Source organism: Dioscorea cayenensis, chromosome 4 (genome assembly GCF_009730915.1).
Source record: "Dioscorea cayenensis subsp. rotundata cultivar TDr96_F1 chromosome 4, TDr96_F1_v2_PseudoChromosome.rev07_lg8_w22 25.fasta, whole genome shotgun sequence".
In the NCBI taxonomy this organism is placed as follows: domain Eukaryota; kingdom Viridiplantae; phylum Streptophyta; class Magnoliopsida; order Dioscoreales; family Dioscoreaceae; genus Dioscorea; species Dioscorea cayenensis.
The window spans coordinates 9,132,176-9,152,424 of NC_052474.1; the positions used below are offsets into that span (position 1 = coordinate 9,132,176).

Below are 20,249 nucleotides of genomic sequence, written 5' to 3' on the forward strand. Positions count from 1 at the left end.
ATTATTGAGCCACTATCGACCAACTGAGCGTGCTGTAGTTGCAGGAGCAGGACCCTAGTAGATCACTGTTTGACTATAGAGCTAGTCAGGGTTGAGTCCATGATTTGTAGTGGATCACATACCTTTCTTTCTATTTGTTGTTGTCGTGATCTTGTAGTGGTTGTACCCACAAATTTGAGTAATTATATTTGTTGTATTTATGTATTTGAATCTGTAGTTGGTGTAAAGTTGTAAATTTTGATTTGTAAGTCTAATTTGGTTTCTGAGGGGTGTTAAGTTTTTCAGTTAAAATGAATTTTTAACTGATGGGTGCCACATTTACCCCGGTAGAAGGGGTGAGTGTGACAGTAGGTTTGTGAGAAAGAATCCATTGACAAATTTTAAATAGGTTGTTAGAAAGAATTTAAATTAAAAAAAATTTATAAAGACTTAAATATAAAATATTACATAAAAAATTGTAAAATTTAAATGTGGGCAGTGAGAAAAAAAATTAATTTAAAAAAATCATAAGAACTAAAAGTGTAAAATATTATATAAAAAAATCATTGTAATATTTTAAATAGAGTTGTGAAAAAAATTAATTTAAAAATATTATAAGATTTTAAATGAAAATATTATATAAAAAACTACTATAAAATTAAAAAAAATATAGAATAGCCTATGTGCTAAAACTGTATCCTGCATGGTACTTTTTACATATTTCTCGTAATTAATTTAAAAAATATGTATTTTAGTATATAATTGAAAAAATATAATATTTAAAAAAAATTGCCTTCAATTGTTCTGCTGAATACTTATCCCTTTCAATATATACTTATGTATTTACGTAAATGGCATTCGTCTAAAACATTTCATTAGAACTTATATTGTAAGGCATATAAGTAAATTTTTAAAAAATTAAGAAGCTCAAAAAATATTTATTTTGGTTGTCTTATCAACCATGAACTGTTGATTTTTGTCTTTGTTTATGCAATTTTTGTGTTATTGATTTTTATTTTTTGATTTACTTTTTTCTCTAAACACAGGTTTAACCAAAATGAATAATGGAACACAGTTAAAAAAAGCTTATTTATTTATTTATTTTTTTAAGTTCATAAAACAGAAGAAACTTATCCAAGACCATTCCAAATCATTGATTCAATGGATTCAAGTTAGGGTCAAGGGTCTAACCATATGCAGTACATAAAATGAGTTGTAGGCACAAGAGAATCAGAATAAATAAAAAAAATAAAAACATATATATATATATATATATATATATATATATATTGACAAATATACATAAGTAATGTGTAAGAGATGAGTACATGTGAGAAACTAAGCTCTACAACACATGTACTCCACACCTACGTGAGCTAATATTCAAACTCGTTTTCTTAGCGAGACAAACACCTTATGCATTGACATTGATATTACTCTTGACATCAAATTAAATTTTTAGAAAAAGACACCCTACAAGAAAAGCTAGTAAAGATGTTCATAACAAGCTTTCAAGTAGAATTAAGAATGTACATGCATAAGGTCTTATTTTAGCTAGCACACATAGTAAGAGGTCTCAAATGCACAAAATGCTTTAGCTAACACAATTTGTTGAACAAAGAGATGTATAGCTCAAGCTTCAACTGCTTTTTCAACCGGTGCAGTGTTGGAATTTCCGGACAACTTGGCCTTCTTTGCTTCGTAGTCTTTCACAGCTGCCTTGATTGCGTCCTCCGCAAGCATGCTGCAGTGGAGTTTCACTGGTGGGAGAGAAAGGTGTTTTGCAATTTCACTGAAATGGAACAAGTGAATATGGAGTCATTAAAACAGAAATTTGCTGCTAGTGACCATGTTTCTGAAGGAGCTAGAATTAGGCAAATGAATGATCTACAACCCCTTTTGATGAATTTGAACTCAAATTAGCAGGTACAGAATTTGTGCATATCCGCATTAGATTAAGAACAATTGGCTGATAAGTCAAAAAGAGAGGAACAATGGAAAATTCTAATCTGGTGATACCTAAACGTTTTCTTTATCTAGCTTAGTAAATTGATGATAGGCTGCTTCAATTGATAGTATTTATGTTTTATCTCCAGTAAAAATTCTTAGTCTAACATTAAATACAAATGAAATTGGACTTCTACAACAGAACTGAATCATCAAATACAAGGGAAATTGAATTTTTAAACAGAATTGATTCATTTACTGTTGAAACTATCATGTAAACTACTTTGTGCCAAAAACAAGGTTAATGACAGCATGCTGACTGTTTGTGCCAACTTAGGTTCTTATTCAGATGATACAAGGTTGCGAATTAAATGGAACGGACAGAAAACATGAAGCGTGCTTTTAAGTGGCAGAACCGAACATAAAACTGAGAATGAACCATTTGATAGCTGAAGTTATGTCTCAAAACATATAAAGAGAAAACATGACATAGACAATGGAATATCAGGCCAAACTAGTTAAAAAATAAATTGGGTAAGACAGAAAGCTGGCTGCAGAAAAGATTGAAGCGGTGCAGCTAATGAATTTATTTGTCTTATTTTTGGGAATAAAGGGCAAACAAATTAATAGATAGTTCAGATAAGTAATAATTGAATTTTTTGAGATGATTGGTGATTTAAAGTTGATCTTTCTCAATGGATAGGTCAGCTAGAGTTGAGATCTTTTACGAATATGATCAGAAAGACTGAGAGCTAACTGTTGTTCTTAACTGAACATGTTTAATTTTAACCCATTCAAACCAGCCTTGACATGCAACAACCAAGTCTTAGAATTGCTTGACAGCAAGGACTCAGAAACTAAGAAGATTACAAAACAATAAACCTATTTCCCCTTCAAATGATTCCTAATTAATTCAATTAAATTGCTTATAATAATAAATATATGCACTAAAATAAATTCGATATGAAATGAGATTTGTTAGTTATGAATATTTCAAGTAGGATTGCCAATTGCAGCACATACAAGAAAATAATCTCTCCAAGACAAATAATCTTCTCAAGAGACTCCATTCCTATTTTTTGTTATCTACTAAATGAGATCATGACTGTCACTTAGCTACTTAAAACAGGCGAGTTAGGCCAGATGAAGTACCAACAACACACAATAGCAGGGAAGTTTCATTCTCAACAGAGTAAACATGCAATACTTTCCCAATTAGCACCAGAAATACCTATTGAATGGCAAAGTATTCCATGATTCTTCATGCAAGGTACAATTTTAGTAGTTGAGATTGTCTCATTCCAAGTTGTGATATTATCATCATCCACCCAATTTGTGATGCTACTTGTTAAAATAATGACCCACCATCCTAACTTCTCCATAACTCGAGTTGTAGGGAAGAATTGACTTAGGATATATAAGGCTATGGAGATTAACTCTCAACACCCCCTGGGCCCACAGCGGATGTTAATATGGGGACTCACCACCCTAACTTCTCCATAACTCGAGTTGTAGGAAAAAATTGGCTTAGGATATATAAAACTAGGGAGATTGGCTCTCACAGACGATGTGGGACTATGAACCAGATTAATCACTGCATCCCAACACTACTCTCATATAGCATTACCAATGAGCGATGCATAACAGAATCTATTAACATTAATAAAAAGTGGCCTCAAATCTCTTACACAAAATATACCAACGAAAAACAATAAATTAATGACATAAATGAGAAGGTCACTTACGTGTTCTTAATGGCTAATACTTCTTCCATCTCCTTCCCCTTTACCCACTCAGTAGCTGCAAATAAATAAAATTTCAGTCTCCTCTCACAACTAACAATCAAATCAAATTCACATCTTGAAGAAAAAAAACAAAAAACAATGATTATATCGTCAAATCAAAAGAATTCACTACTAATATATAAAATCAATAAGAACAACATATAAAACGTAAAACATTTCAAGTTTCCTCAATTATAAAAAGATATTAACACGCTGAAAATTTTAAAAATCCAAATCCAAAATCAAGAATTAAAGCAGTAAAAACAAATATCTCAATCTACAAGCACAATCAAAAGCGCCCAAAATAAATCAAGAAAGCGGAGAACGCACCGACGGAGGAGGAGGCGATGGCGGAGCCGCAGCCAAAGGTCTTAAAGCATGCATCAACGATCTTTCCAGTCTTATCATCCACCTTGATCTGGAGCTTCATCACGTCGCCGCAAGCCGGAGCACCGACTAGCCCAGTCCCCACTGTGGGATCATTCTTATCGAACGCCCCAACGTTCCGCGGCTTGTCGTAGTGATCCACCACTCTTTCATGATACCCTCGCGCCGGCGACGCTGCCGCCGCCGGCACCGGCGATGGTGCACCGCGAGCTAAACCTAACCCTAGCAACCTCTTTCCCCCAATTCTCAGCATTTTTATTTCTTTTTTCAGAACGAATTCGAAAACAACAACGAAGAGGTATAAATAGAGGCGGGGAGTGCATGGCGGTGTGGGAAGAGGCGGCAAGATCAGATATAATGCATGTAGCATAGAAAATGGATACAAACATTGTAGGTGAAAGACACGTGGGATACATTATAGGAGTGCATTACGTGTCATGCGTTGAATGGATGGTTGAGATGGCTCCTGAAAGTTGGAATCGAGCTGATTTATGAATAGATAAGGGAATACGATGCCGTAGGATGGCGTGCCAAATCGATCAGGTTCACACAAGATGGGAATCCGTCCCTTGATTTGACGTTCTCTTGCACTTTGATCTTAGCCAATTAAAAAATAATAATAATAAAGAAATAACATATAGATACTTTATATTATTTAAAATAAATAAATATTTAATAAATCTCCAAAGTTTTGAGGATTGCAGCAAGGACAAGATAAACAGTACAAAGACAATTTTAGATGATGAGAATATTTATTATGGGAACAAACCATATTCACAAACTCAAAATTTTAAGGTTTTCTGGGAAATTTTGAGAAATCCGGACGTCGACGTTCCATGTATGCTGTTTTACCTTCTTGTGCCTCTTCAGTACCATAGAAAATTAGTGTTGCATTGCCACCCAGTTCCTGGAGAACAACCATTACAATGTTCAGTTCATTAGTAGCTTAAAAGATGCTTCAGAACTACTGCAGATATAATGAGACTTTTTATGATTCTGGAATTATTCAGTATTCATGCAACATGTGATGCAATGCAATTCCACAAACGGTATTGGTTTCATGGGATAGATAGGTTTGGCATTTAGAGTGATATATGATACCTGAAGCCCTGCATGACCATCATCTGCTGCATTAAGAGCAGATTTCAGCACCCGAATAGCTGTCGGGCTGTTGCATAAGATTTCCCGACACCATTTCACTGTTTCAAGCTCAAGTTTCTCGAGCTGCAGGTCCAAAATTAAATGATAACCTTTCGATTCACAGCATTAACATATCAGCAAAATTCAACATCCAAGGAGATGAGAACTAAATTTTCAAGGGAAAAAAAAAAGGATAACACTTAGAGAAGTAGGGGTGTGGAATCAAACAAGAAAACAATTAACCAGAAAAATTGTTGTATAGCATAAGGTAAGGTTAATGTTCATTTGTAACTGAATGAAATAATAACCTTCTCTTAATCGATATGACTAGATTTCATTCTGAACAGCTTACCGGTACAACGGTATTTACAAGCCCCATTTTTTCTGCTTCAAAAGCATCATAGAACCGTGACAAGAACCACATCTCTCGTGCCTTCTTAGGTCCAACCTGATCGGCCATAAACAGAGTACAGAATGCACAGCAATTAGTTCAATGTGATAATTCTCAAAAATTGCATATGCTTTTAATAATTATTAAGCAAAATATTCATGAGCACAAGAACATTATTAAGTGTGAGGAGAAGTATGCCTTTTATGTTTTATTAAGTTAGAGACAAGTCTCAATAAAGAAAACAGAACAGCACAATAAACAGCTAATTACTGAATTACTTATTTTTGTTTTTACATTGTTATACTGCATTAGAAAGTAAGAACCTCATTGAAAGTTGTGTGTAACTTCTTGCTAATATTCACTGGTAAATGCTCCACCATTATGTAAAATCACCCACCTCAAAACTTTAGCTTACCAAGCGGGACATGATGGAGGATCCATAACCTGCATCAAAACTTCCAACCTGAAACAGGGAAAACAAAAAAGATAAGAGAAGTAACCTGAAAAAGGATTCTTGAATTCTCAATGTCAATCATGATCTAAGGTAAACTTCATCAGACAATTAGATATAACCAAACAATTGTAAACCCATTCAACTCTTGTTATAACAACCAAAAAGATTCTCATGTATTTGCAAATAATGCATTTTGCAGTTACATGTGACTTAATTGCCATTCTAGCTCAAATGTTCTCAAGATACATTAATCACAGCCCCCATATCATCAAGATAGACATCAACTGTTGTCAAGCTCAACCTGGGCTGACAGCCCATCAAATTATTTTCATTATGATGGACACTTTTTAAATTATATGCTGGACTACAGTTATCAATTCTTCCTCATACACATTGGTTAGGGTATGGGACAAATGGGAATTGACAATAGAATATTTTTTTGAAGTAAATATATGGGAGAAAAACAAAAATCAGAAGTTGTATGTGTGGATGACAAAGAATGATTATTCTTAAGAACTGTTATTGCCTGTGCAAGTAAAAAAGCCTTTGGCTGTACATGCTCAATGTAATTGCTTAGCATAAAGTAACACTTTCCTAATTGCTGGTGTGAGAAAAATGTCAATTAAAAGGAATTGATTTAAACTTGAAACGAGATCTTTTTGCCAATATTGCTCGATAACATGATCTAACTTACAAATTCACGAATCTTGCCCAAACATACAATAAATGAGTGCAAACAAATATAACTACCTTTGGACCAGTCTGACCAAAAATTGCATTATCAGCTGCAATTGTTAGATCACAAACCATGTGTAACACATGCCCACCACCAACTGCATAACCTGCTACCTAATATTGACCAATATCTGTACATCTTAATCATTAATTTTAGCAAAACTACCAAAGGGTGAATTCTTAAGATGTGTACCATCGCTATAACTGGTTTTGGGAGCCGGCGGATTTGTACCTGAAATTAGTTTTCCAACGTGAGTCTGTGAAATAGGCTGCCGCATTTAGTCATTGACTCTCTAAAAAAATGCTTATCATTTGCTCTTAGCTTTGGATGAGATAATAAATTCAGATTTCTCTTGCATACAAACTACAATTCTATTAAAAATTTTTATATGTATAAATTAAAAAAAGTGTATTGATTAATTTAAGGTTGGTAAACATTTGAAAATGAAAAATAAAATGGTTGTGCTCATCCAACAAAATTTAAGCCAGTGAATATTGCCATTACATCTCACGAATATGGTTATTAGAGAGTTACTTGAGGTCCTTAAATAGAGTCAGAAATTCAATGGACAATACAAAATGCATAGCTTCAAATCAAGAAATGAAGCTTTTTCATTTAATATGAACATATTGAAGCAATCATGGCGTTCAAGTGTCCCTGAGAAATGTGGACAACAGCCATGGTAAAAGAACATAGACAAAAGAAATTGATAATAGGAAGAAGTACCTGCAGATCTAAGACATTAAGACGACCAACACTATCATAGTCAACATATCCATCTGACTTCCTTAAGGCCTGGTCACCACCACTGCAAAATGCCTTGGTTCCCTACTGACAATAATAATTTAGAATAGAACTTATGGCATAAAAAGCAAAATACAATTACGTATGGAGTAGAACTCTTTGTATAGCCAAAATACACACTATCAGATTTAAACAAGAGAGAAGCAAATCTTTGTATAGCCAAAAAAACACACTATCAGATTTAAACAAGAGAGAAGCAAATCCTTACAGAGATAAAGAATCTTCGAACACAAAGATAAAAATCTTTCTTGTTAAATTTGGCTTATTTCAAATAATATTTTGCAGAAACAGATAAATTCATCTCAAGAAAACAACCTTTCCAGTTAATATGATAACTCCAATAGAGCTATCATCCCTTGCATCATCAAATGCACGAATAAGTTCCTTGATAGTTTGCGGCCTAAAAGCATTCCTCCTCTCTGGACGATTTATTGTAATCTGCAAAATTAAAAAAGAAAGAAAATTCAGCTGATAATAGACAACTGCAGAACCCATAGACAAGCAACACAACAATAAATTTATCATAGGTATACATGTACTAACATATTCAATTGATACTTACAGAGTACATATGTAGCAGCCATTTGTGGCATCTTCAGATGTAAATCTAACAGTACATGTAGGAGACATTTGTGACATCTCCAGCAAGAAGACACTTACAATTCCCTTTATATAAATTAAACCATATTGCAGCTATTTATGGACATAACATCCATAGGTACTTTTTCATTATAATGAGAGACCAATGAAGAAGAAAATATTAACTACGCAAGTATATTTCCAGCAGCCATTTACATCAATATTTTCTCATGACTCATCTTGCACAATGATTGAATGGCTTAAACTCTGCAAGCAACAAGACAGATTTGGCTATCCACAAAGTTGAGCAAATGCTATCATTGCAGGCTTCATTCTAACATATGTTAACCAGGAAATAAATATATATACCAAATTATCAAGAAAGGTTTGGAATTTCATCAAGAAGAAACTGATTTTATTTGGAAAATCTTGGTCAAGATAATGAAGATATTTTACAATTAAAGTACAAACAAAATCTGCATTTTACTTCAGGTTTCAACGCTTATAATTAAATATCATGGCATCCAATCTTCAAATCCAAATTACTTATGCTTCTTTGCACACCTTATTACCGATTATATCTTCCACTGGTAACGTAGTATTTCACTTTTGCGATGCCCAAGCATGCAAAAAAAATAAATAAATAAACCAAGATAAAAAAACATTAAAGTTCTCTGTTTTCCATGACCACAATCATCATACCTTGGGCATCAAACAATCAATGAAATTAGGGTAATAAACACTACAGTGAGCAGCACCAATCTCATGAAATTCAAAAATCTATTTCACCAAACAAAGAATCTCCAAAGCTTATGTAAAAAATTGACCTTAGCGATGCCTTCTCCGACGGCCTTTCTCATAAATAATATCCATGAATTCCTTTCCCGAGTCATCACAAGCAATGCTCCACACAGCCTCTTTGGAGTTGACTTCGCCATGGACGCGGTGGTAACTATCGTTCGCTGCGGTGGGAGACGGAGAGATTGGCGTAGCGAGAGAAGCAGAAACGACAGGGAGAAGATGGCCGGCGATGTTGGAGATCCTCCTCTCAAGAGCTCGGAGCTCCTTCTCTGAGAAACCCGCCATTAGTGCGGAGCCGAGAGGACTGTGAGAGCTTGATGTCCATTTGAATGGATAGATAAGGCCACGTGTCAGCTTGGAACAATTTTTTTAGTTTAATAAATTTTAGAATTTTTTTTTTTAAGAAAATTAAAATAAAGCTTTAAAAATGAAATTATAAGAAAAAAAAAATCTACATTAATAAAATTCATAACGACAATTTTAATCTATCGGGTATCGGGATTTGCGCATGTCTCGCTGAGGTATCGAGCTTTCATTCGATAGCGATGGCAAAGATCACCGCTCCTTCACTTATTCGCTTTCTGCTCAGGTCATTGTCGCTTTTTTTAAAAATTTCACTATTGTAGCTTTCATTATATGTACCCAAAATTTTTAAGTTTGGTCTATTGTAGAATATTAAGTGGCTCATTTCACTTATTTTATTTTTATTCAAAATAACAAGGTTCACTGAAAGCACAATCAAAATAGAAATACAGATTTTGTAAAAAAACGAAATATTAATCTCAATAATATAATTATAAAAAAAAACCTCTCTATTTATTTATTTATTTATATATTTATTGGTGAAGTTTTTATAAAGCAAAAAATAAAATAAAATAAAATAGAGAAAAAGAAGGGGAAAAATGGCAGCTCGTTGCAGCGTCTCGCACAATGCTCTCCTCTCCCTCCTCCCTCGCCCAATGCTCTCATCTAGAGCCCCATCTCGACTACTTCGGCCCTCGAAGGTCTTGGCCATGGCCAGGCGTGGCTTCTCCTCTCAAGAGGATGATTTCGCTTCTCGTAAGCCCGTGTTCTTCGCCCCCTTTTTTTATCCGAGATGATTCACAGAATGATTCTTGTTTTGGTGTTTCAGCTGATGATTTGCGCTTTGAGCCGCCGCTGAAGATCGTGGAGTACCCGCACCCGATACTTAGAGCGAGGAATAAGGGCATCAATACTTTCGATGAGAACCTGAAGAAGCTTGCCGATGAGATGTTTGATGTTATGTACAAGTGTGTTCTTCTTCTCGTTTCGTTCTCCAATTTCTCTGGTGAAGTTGTGCTTTGTTATGTGTGTCTAAATATGCATTGGTTTTCATTTGTTTTTTAGCAATTTTTTTACCATGAAATTTAACAAGGTTAACTTTTTAAGCTTGATGGATGTTTGAGGATAGCTAATGCTAATTTTCCCAGAATATAGATAGACTTTTAGAAAGGTAACATGGTGAGATGTTACAAGTTTTTGAACACATTGATTAAACAATCAATTGCGGTTCAGTGCTAGTCAGGTTTTGGATTTTGACCTGAAAGTTATAACTTGGTATTTTGACCTGAAAGTTATAACTTGGTTATTACTGATAGATAAAAATGCTAGTGCCTGTGATGCATATGACAATAAATAGTGTCTTGGTTTCAATTTGATTGAAGTGAGGACAACTGATGATATCTGAGTTTCATCTTTATGTTTCATTGCCCATATGGCAATAGATCCTGGTGCCATAATGTACATGTCTACTCTTTTAATTAAATGAGATGATTGATGATCTTTAAATTTTTATTTATTTATTTTGTTTGGATATAGCTTAAAGTAAAATCCCTGAAAGAAATGAGTAATTTGTGTGATCATTTTTACTACTACAAACAGAGATTCTCCGTTTTTGTATATCTCCTTCAATCTTTCAAGGGTGTTCTTTTAATTGGATAATCTGGAATATACTTTGATTTATCATTGTAACCTACAAGGAGTGTTTGTTAATTCTAGAAACTTGAAAATAATTGTTGTATTGTCAAACAGGACTGATGGGATTGGACTCTCTGCACCTCAAGTTGGAATTAATGTCCAGCTTATGGTATTTAATTCAGCTGGCGAACGTGGTGAAGGGGAGGAAATCATTCTTGTGAACCCAATAGTATATAGAGTATCAAAGAAAACTGTACTTTTCAATGAAGGTTGCTTATCATTTCCGGGAATCTACGCAGATGTTGAGGTGAGAATTATTCTATTTTCATTTTTTGTTTTAGGCATTATGCCTACCGTGGTATTGTGCTTATGCATCTGTTCTCGAATGTATTTGGAACAGCCAGTTATTGGTTAAGCCCTAAATTCACTTCACTTTCTAGAACTGTTCGGTTGCAACCTCTCAATTTTGACACAGTGGACATTTGCTCATGTTTTGGAATGATAATAGTTTCGTTTGACAAGGATAATATCTTTTGTGTAATTTTAGTGACTAACATCATATTAAACTGTAAAATGTTCACCATTCAAATTTGAAAATACTGAATGTGTGCCGTGTCTGTATAGGCTATGGTATACATTATTGGCAAGGCAAACAGATGATTGGAATATGCATCTTATTAGGAAATAGTACTAACATGCTATACTCGTTCAGCCATTGTATTTAATTTTTACACATGCATGCTAATGAGGTTATTATGAATGCCTTCCCCAAAATCTTTCCTCTAGAAATTTATTTTTCATAGTTGAAAACTCAGAATTGTAGCTTGTAAAGTAATTCATATAAATCTGGTAATGGGTTAGAAGCATATGAAATTTGTTTATCCTTTCGAACATGCTTCACCGTGCCCATACTGACTCAGCCAATTTAAATGTGATAAAGCTTTTTTTTTAAGTTTTACAAAAATATGTATTAAGAGAAAAGGTTGATGGTTTCCAATTTTTTAGTATTTTATTTTGTTGGGAAAATTAAAATAAACATAACTTTTGGGTGTGATAAAAGAAAAGGAGAATCTTTTCAGATAAAAATAAGCATAAAGTTTAATGTGTGCTCAGTTACATAGTTTTTTAAAACGTAGGTTGTTATGTCACGCACAAAAATTATCTAATGATTTATTAATTCGGCTGTGACCTGGAAATTTAGAGGACAGGACCTTTGTCACCAGCATACATGCTTGATGTCCATTGGCATAAATGTTGATTTTGCCTGTTTTTTCCCTTTATCCAAAGTCAATCCTTCTGGTTTGCTGATTATCTATTTGGAGTATGGTGATCTTCTGATTTATGCATCTGTTCTCTTTGTCTTGTAGAGACCTGCGTCTATCAAGATTGATGCCCGAGATATAACAGGTGGAAGTTTCAGAGTTAATTTATCTGGCCTTCCTGCACGGGTGTTTCAGCATGAATTTGATCATTTACAGGTCATTTTTCCATCTAAAGAGATTTCTGCCCATTTATCTCTCTTGATAATTTTATTGTTTCAAGTCAAACCGATCTTAATGTCTCAGCATTTAGAATTTTAAAGAACAAAGTTTTGCATAAACTGATAACAATGTTAAAGAACTGACTCGGGCGATTTGGTTGATTCATGGTGGGTTTTGTTTTGTTTTTGTTTTTGTTTTTGTCCATTTTTGGCAGTTCCACAATAAAATCTAGGCTTGAGTAAGTTCTTGAGAGGGTAATCTAGTGGCTTTCATGTTCCTATTTAGTATTTCCAAGGTGCATCGCAAACATCATCAAGCCAGCAAGACCTTATCTTTGGTATTTTCTCCAATGGTGTCTCAAAGTATAGACTTTCAGATGCTTCAAATATCTTCACTAGTTAATTTTTTTCCTGGATGTTGCATATGAATGCCATATTAATCATTCGAATCGACATTGATCACTTTTTGATTCATCCTAGCTCCATCACAATTTCCATATAGACTAGATTTTGCCAGCATATGTTTATGCTTGGACATGTCAGGGAATACCTCCACCATTACTTCGTGGATAAAGTTCTACAGCTGGATGAAGTCTGCTTTTTCTGTCCAGGGATTTTTGTAAAGTTTTTCCATGTTTGCTTCCATATTGTAGATAGCTTCTTGTTGCTCAGAAATTTTGATTTTCTATTTCTGTCCTTTGGAAACTCCAATCATGTACCCTGAGATTATTAATGTCTACAGATGATGGTTGCAGTCTACTGACCTTGAGACTTCCTTTATTTTTTCTAAATTCAAAGATTGAGGAAGAACCTAGCTAGATCAGTTGTATTACCAGTCACCTCCTTAGGATGCAGATTTTGCACTTCAAAATTATGTGAGCATTATCTTGTCAGGTTGATGTCCGTTCAGATGGAAGAAGTCTTTATGGATTCCTGTATGCAACTATAATTTTCAGAATACTTGCTGCAGTATTATGGGCCTGTTGCTTGGAGGATGTGAAATGGTTCAGATTTAAGTAATATTATACTTTAGTGTCCACAGTTTTTTTGTTGCTTCATTCAATGATTTAAGTATCTCCATTCACGTTCATAAATCATCATTACATAAAACAATTATTGGAATTTGTTAGCATCATAATGCTTTAGATCACTGCTGTTGCTAGCCAGGTCAAAATACCTAAAAATGCTGACCAATATCCAAACTGTGGATAGAGTTTTAAGGGGTTTTTTAAATTACCCAATGTTCCTTTGGTATAAGATGTGTTTCCTTCATCAATTCTATAAAATATCAAGCTAGTTTAAATAACTAAAGGGCTTCTTTGTTGATCAGCAGGGAGTTCTTTTTTTTGATAGAATGACTGAAGAAGTGCTTTCCAGCATTCGATCACAACTAAAGGTTAGTAAAATGATCCCAGTCATGGCATTTTTATGTGGTGTTCTACTGCCATATAATTGCATATCAATTTATTCAAAGAATCATCTATTGCTTTTTCTAAAATCAATTGTTGTTATTTATTTATTTATTTATTTTTTGAATAGTGTTGTACATGAGATGGGATATTATCTTGCCTTACTCTTAGCCTACACATATTACTATATGCATTGATTATGAAGGGTGTGCGGAATAAATGTGGGGAAGAGTGCTTTCCTATTTACAGATTCTCTGAGATAGTTGGTTTGTTCTATCAGCTACATTCTAACTGCCACAATTCAATTTTAATAACAGGCTTTGGAGGTGAAGTATGAAAGTCAAACAGGGCTGCAGAGCCCTGAAAGGATAGATGACTACAAAAGAAGAGAGGAGGTTGCTGGTTTTGGAAGGGCTTGAGCTAGCTACTTATCTCTGATGAATGTTGGGTGGTGTAGGTCTCTCTTTGTGATGTTTTATTATGATAAATCCTCCATTTCAGCCCTACTGGATTTCAAAGACGTTACTCATTTACATATAACAATGATCTAAAGGTTTCAGGAAAGTGGTTGCTCTTCATTTTTCTTAGGTGCATCTCTGGCCACCATTTGATCCAAGATTCAATGCATGTTGGCATTCACTAACAGAGAGGTATGATGTTGATTTAAAGTTTAAACATTTAATAGATACCTTCTATGCTTCTCTCTGAGTAATTTTATGAATGCTAACCTTCAAATTTAATTTGAAAAGTGATGTTGTGATACCCAAGTAAAAGTAACAGATATTATTATTCATTATAAATATATACATGTTAAGATGCTCTATGCCATTTATTTTATCTATTTGCAAATATAGGCATGCTTTGGGGGTTCTTACTTTGGAGTACTGTTTCCATTGGATCTATTATTTGATATCTGCAAATGAAGTTACAATGTTTACTGTAGATGTTTCCAAATAATCATAGTTGCCTGTATGTCCCATGAAACATTCAAAGTATCTATGTATCATTATGATTAAAATTCATCTTAGGAAATAGTGTTATGTAGCCTTCCTTTTGCACTTTTATCCAAGTTTAGAAATGAATTAAAGCTACTGCATCACTACATACTCCAACATTGAAGGGATTTTGGGTTCAAATGAAAGTTCAGTCTCATGTTCTTCTTTTGAGAGAGAGAGAGAGAGAGAGAGAGAAGACTAATCTTCTATCTGCTATCTAGCTTGCAATCATGCTTTGTATCTTCGGTTTATCTTTTCTTTTAGTCTTAGACCCTAAAATTAGGGTCTCTTCAAATATGCTTGGTTGACTAAAAAGATAGACAACTTGTCGCATCATACATGTTGGTCATTTGTGTTCTAGGGTTTGCTATCAGACATGTTAGACCTTGTGTGTCAAATGACTTCCACAAAACCTAGTTATGATCAATGCCATCTACTAGCAGATTGCATATATCATTTTGGTTTATTTTCAAGCATAGTGTTTAGCAAAAACTCATTTAGTTGTGTTCATGTTATGGTATGGAAAAAACAAAGGGAAAGAAAAGAATAGGTAGGGATAGCTTTTGTCATGCTTCACTTTTCTCCTTATTCAATCAAGTAATGGATACATAGTTTGGATGTGAAGTGATGTTGAATATGATATTCATAAGACGCATGGGAGTTATATGAAAAGCAGGCAGGGATCATTCCAACCTGGTCTACAATCTAGTAAACCAATCAGACTTGCCCTTTTTCAACTTTCCACTATTCCCATTCTTCATGTAAAGGAGTGCTCCTTCCTGCCTGCCTTCATGAATGTATCACCTACATTGCTACTTGCATGACAGAATATAGGTGTATATATATATATATATATATATATTGGTTTACATCTTTTGAGGATGATCTTTGAATTGCCATTTTCACTGGTTTTGTATAAAAGATATTATGGCATGATTGCTTCACTTGCTATCTTATCTTTGTTCCTTTGTAAGGGAAATGAAGCGGGAGAAAATTTAATTATATACATGTGTCTATATATATATATATGTATATGATGAGAATTAGTTAGATAACTTACTAGAAAAGAAAAATTTGAGGATAGGAATGGGTAAGAAGGTGATGATGGTGCATAGTAGTCTGAGTCAAGAAAGAGAAAGAAGAGAGGTTCTGTGTGTTTCTCTCACTGCTCTTTCTCTGTAGACCATGAAAAGTTAGTGTAGTGTTTGCCTTTGTATATTCTCATTCCTTTTCTCATGATGCCTCTCTTTTCATTAACATCCCTGTATCCTTGTTTACTCTCTGCATATATATATATATATATATATAATTATTTTTTTATGTATACGGACAGAGAGTGCAGAGGGGATATTATGGATATAAAATATACTCTAAAATTCTGAAAAAAAATATTTATTATATTATATTTGCATTTTTTTTGTATGTATATATTCATGTGATTAAAGGTGTGGGAAATAATTGTTAGCTTGCACATGACCATTTTTTTTATTTTTTGAGAAGGCATATGACCAGTTTTTACATGGGGGTATTTGGCTAAAAAAATATATTTTTCTTTTTTTAAACTATATAAGGATTTGAGTATATATATATATAAAAAAAAATTACTTTTAGCTTGGTTTGTGCCATATGGTACATGGAATATGACAGAAGAATTTAATTGAATATTTTATATTTAGTTAGGTTACCAAAACGAACATGTAAAATGAACACTCAGTTCATTAATGTCCGAGTAGTGGTTTTAACCTTCGTATTTTAATTAATGAAAGAAAAAAAATATATTGTACATATAAATATACACATGCTATAAACAATAAGGATTGAAAGTCACATATGACCCTTGAATTTATTTTTATTTTTTTATTTTTGTCTTTAAACCATAAAAATATTCATTTTAGTTGCTAAGCTTATTGTAAGTATTCATTTCTGGCATCTAATGAGAATATGTGGCACATTTTGCCGCGAATGACCATTTAAGTTTAAATCATTGTTTATATATTTATTTATTTATTTACTTTGGTTAAAATTTTCCTAGTATAAAGGCTAAAACTAATAATGATTTTTACTCATTAAACTATTTTTTATTAACTATTATAAAATGAGATTCATAATCCTTTCATCCATCTTTTTAATTATTTATATTAATATATTTTATTAAAAGATAGGTATTTTAAACATTATTAACAAAATAATTAATAACTTATTTAGAAATTATATTTCAAAATAAATATTTAAATATAATAAAAATGTATAAATCATAATAAATAACTATATTATTTTGAAAAAAATAATTAATTTGTGATGAGAAAAAATAAAAAATAATTTATCCAACACTTTTAATATTTTTTTTTAAAAAAATAGGACTCCTCATTGGTCAGTGCAGGTGGCCACCAACCTTCTTTAGTGGTGACCATTTTCATTGAGCTCCTCTCAATGAGTAGCAAAAGAAGACCATGAGGGATGCTCTAAGTATAGAAATAATAAATATTCAGTTATTTTATATTTTATAATCTACTAAACATATGAAAAACAATAAAATTATTTTATCTATTATATTTGATTTTATCTTGTCCAAATCAGCATATATTGGTGAGAATGGAGACCCCAAGAACCACATATATAGTACACGGTCCTATTATCCCATTTAGCCAGACATAACTGGAAAGGCTTTATCCCCAACCAATCACAGCACATTCCAACAAGAAAAACCCAAAGCAAAGCATCTCCTTCTCAGAAGCTTTTCTTTTCTTTTTTTCTTATATATATATATATATGTGTGTGTGTGTGTAGTATTTAATAATATTAAAAATATTATTATTTTTCATAGAACATGTGCTGGTTCTGAGACATGACCTTCACTTTAAACAAACTCTCTCCCTCTCTCTCTCTACAATTTAAGGGTTGTGAGAGAAACAAGCAATGATAAGCTCTAGTTAGTGTCCCCATTTCTTGATGCAAAACCCTAGCCCTTCATCTTTCTCTTTTCTCTCTCATTCTCCCAAATCTACATGCGCATGCATCTCTCTTCTTACGTGACCCCACTCATGACTCATGCATATATATTGATCTCAATCTTCATTTCCATCCAACACCATATTAATTACGTACATAAATTTCAATTTTATGATATAAAAAAAATAATTATTATTATATATTGACGTGGAGTGATATTATTATTAATATTATTCATAAAAGTTTGTGACAAACAAATCACTCCCACAAGAAAACAAAGCATAAATACAAAGTTAAGTCTAAACTGCAGTTAAAAAGAAAACTATCAAGTCTTCATGAGTATCTTAGTGACCTAGCTATAATACAATATATATATATATATATTACAACATGATCAAAAGAGACAAATGAATACTAACATCCTTGTGTTAAGAGCCAAACAGAGATCAAAGAGAGAAATTAAGCTAAACTAATAAAAAAACAACAAACAAGTGAACAACAAACAAAAACAAACATTGGAGAATGGTACTGCAGAGAGGGTGTGTGTATGTGTGTATCTTGCCTTGGGTCTTGAATGAGCAATATAGTAGTGTCTGGTTCCCTCACACTGTATTCTGCCTCGTGATCGGTAACACTGCAAGAGATTTATATTGAAGACTGTTCCACATTTCACGTGCCCTCTTTTGACCACCATCCATGACCAACCCCATTTGTCCCCCTCTCCCTCCCTTAGTTTCTTGTGCCCTCTTCTCTCTCTCTCTCTCTCTCTCTCTCACTCTCTCTCATATATATATATATATATATATATATATGTATGTATATATATTATATACCAACAAGAACACAAGAAGGTGATCTCATTCATTGATTCTCTTCTTCTTCTTCTTCTTCTCTTCTATATCATCTTCTACTTCTTGTTGTGTTTTGTTAGTTGAAGTGAGTGATGTTGCACCAGTGCTGCCATGGAGGTTACTGTTCATGTGAGGTCTTACATGGAACTGTACCATTCTCCATTCTCTTTCCACTGAGGAACAACAAAGCATCCATGCAAAGAGGAGGAAGAGAAGAAGAAGAAGAAGAAGAGTTCTACAGTTCCAGTTTTAATATCAGCAGTAGTAGTAATAATAATAATAATAACAACAACGTAGATTGCACTTTGTCACTTGGAACACCATCAACTCGCCAGACTACTCACAACTACTCCAACTCCACCACCAATATCAAGCCTTCTTTTTGCAGCTGGGACTTCTTCTCTCACTCCAGCACCAGCACCACCACCACCACCAACAACAACAACATCAACAACAACAACAACAATGGTAATAGCAATACTACTACTAGTACTGCTTGTTTGGCTGGTGATCCTCTTCTTCTTGCTCGCCGTTGTGCCAACTGTGACACCACCTCCACTCCTCTCTGGCGCAACGGTCCTCGAGGCCCTAAGGTTCGTATTATATTTTTCTATACTTTATATTAGATTAAATGAGATAATATACTTTTGCTTTTAATATGTTGTTTTTCAACTTTTCTTAATGTACTATTATTATCTTTAATTTGTGTATTTGTATTATATATATTATCTCTGTGGTTTTTGGTTTTTTTATAAATTGTGTAAAGTTAATTTATTACTTTGTGTACTATCTTGTATATTTATATTATTATAAGTGAACGATTTTTATTTTTATTTATATATTATCTCTAGAATTAGTGTTTCTGATATATATTACGTAAATTAAGTTAGTCTATTTACTTTGCATGTCTATTTATTAGATGAATGCACTATAAATATTATTTCTATCTATTTCAATATATTATTTTATCTCTTTAGTGTATTTTATCTGGATGATATTTTACTTTATACTATATTATCAAATCAGTGTTCTCAGTGTGCTTTCGATCAACTTTTCTCTTTGTTGACAAAAAGAACTCATTTTACTGAATTATATTACAGTCATTGTGCAATGCATGCGGTATTAGATACAAGAAGGAAGAGCGACGAGCGGCAGCATCGTCGAAAGGGCCATCTATATCGATGTCATTCTCCGGCGACATCGACGAGAAAAATAATTACCTCTCATGGCGGCTCAACGTGGTCCCTAGAGACATTAACAGGACCAGCCTCTTCCAATACCAGTAGTAGAGTACTGAAAGAAAAAGAAAAAGGAGATCAGTCATAGTTTTGCTGTTTTTCATGAACATTTAAACAAAAGAAAAGAAAAGATGGCAGCTGTTCTTATGTATGCTTTCACTAGAGCTTCCCCTTTTTTGGTTTTTTTTCCCCTTTATTTTTTTCTTCTTTTTAAATTTCTCTCATTAATGTTGTGTATTTTCGTCTTCCAATTTGGTTTCAAGTTTTTGTTGTACGTATAGTTTGATTAGGTAATGAAAGAAAGGAATCTAATCATCCGTACTTGTACGTACTTACAATGGGGTATCTATGTCTCTTCTCTCTATTATATAACATCTATCATAATGA

The 20,249-nt window shown here is 33.4% G+C and overlaps 4 protein-coding genes across 6 annotated transcripts; 2 read left to right on the forward strand and 2 right to left on the reverse strand.

Moving 5' to 3' along the window:
• Window positions 1–1,463: 1,463 nt before the first annotated feature.
• Window positions 1,464–4,380, reverse strand: LOC120258810 (iron-sulfur cluster assembly protein 1-like). Its single transcript, XM_039266245.1, has 3 exons — window positions 4,041–4,380; window positions 3,672–3,726; window positions 1,464–1,771 (listed from the first exon to the last, which is right to left on the reverse strand). The coding sequence occupies exons 1-3, from the start codon at window positions 4,348–4,350 to the stop codon at window positions 1,612–1,614; spliced, it is 525 nt and encodes a 174-aa protein (XP_039122179.1). The 5' UTR covers window positions 4,351–4,380; the 3' UTR covers window positions 1,464–1,611.
• A 337-nt stretch (window positions 4,381–4,717) lies between these two features.
• LOC120258809 (1,4-dihydroxy-2-naphthoyl-CoA synthase, peroxisomal) lies at window positions 4,718–9,320 on the reverse strand. The gene is given in 10 exon segments (XM_039266244.1): window positions 4,718–5,004; window positions 5,199–5,321; window positions 5,590–5,685; window positions 6,044–6,091; window positions 6,833–6,931; window positions 7,011–7,049; window positions 7,545–7,646; window positions 7,938–8,060; window positions 9,029–9,055; window positions 9,057–9,320. Coding segments are annotated over 10 exon segments (1,005 nt in total). The 5' UTR covers window positions 9,288–9,320; the 3' UTR covers window positions 4,718–4,887.
• A 560-nt stretch (window positions 9,321–9,880) lies between these two features.
• LOC120257993 (peptide deformylase 1B, chloroplastic) lies at window positions 9,881–14,652 on the forward strand. 3 transcript variants are annotated; one of them, XM_039265322.1, is made up of 7 exons: window positions 9,881–10,061; window positions 10,135–10,273; window positions 11,055–11,247; window positions 12,308–12,418; window positions 13,751–13,816; window positions 14,147–14,282; window positions 14,383–14,652. In XM_039265322.1, the coding sequence occupies exons 1-6, from the start codon at window positions 9,905–9,907 to the stop codon at window positions 14,246–14,248; spliced, it is 768 nt and encodes a 255-aa protein (XP_039121256.1). In that variant the 5' UTR covers window positions 9,881–9,904; the 3' UTR covers window positions 14,249–14,282; window positions 14,383–14,652. The 3 variants fall into 3 exon arrangements, with proteins under 3 accessions (XP_039121256.1, XP_039121255.1, XP_039121257.1); XM_039265321.1 differs by having other exon boundaries at window positions 14,147–14,652; XM_039265323.1 differs by having other exon boundaries at window positions 13,754–13,816; window positions 14,147–14,652.
• A 3,974-nt stretch (window positions 14,653–18,626) lies between these two features.
• LOC120259417 (GATA transcription factor 20-like) lies at window positions 18,627–20,214 on the forward strand. The gene is made up of 2 exons (XM_039267016.1): window positions 18,627–19,217; window positions 19,725–20,214. The coding sequence occupies exons 1-2, from the start codon at window positions 18,717–18,719 to the stop codon at window positions 19,908–19,910; spliced, it is 687 nt and encodes a 228-aa protein (XP_039122950.1). The 5' UTR covers window positions 18,627–18,716; the 3' UTR covers window positions 19,911–20,214.
• The last annotated feature ends 35 nt before the right edge of the window (window positions 20,215–20,249 follow it).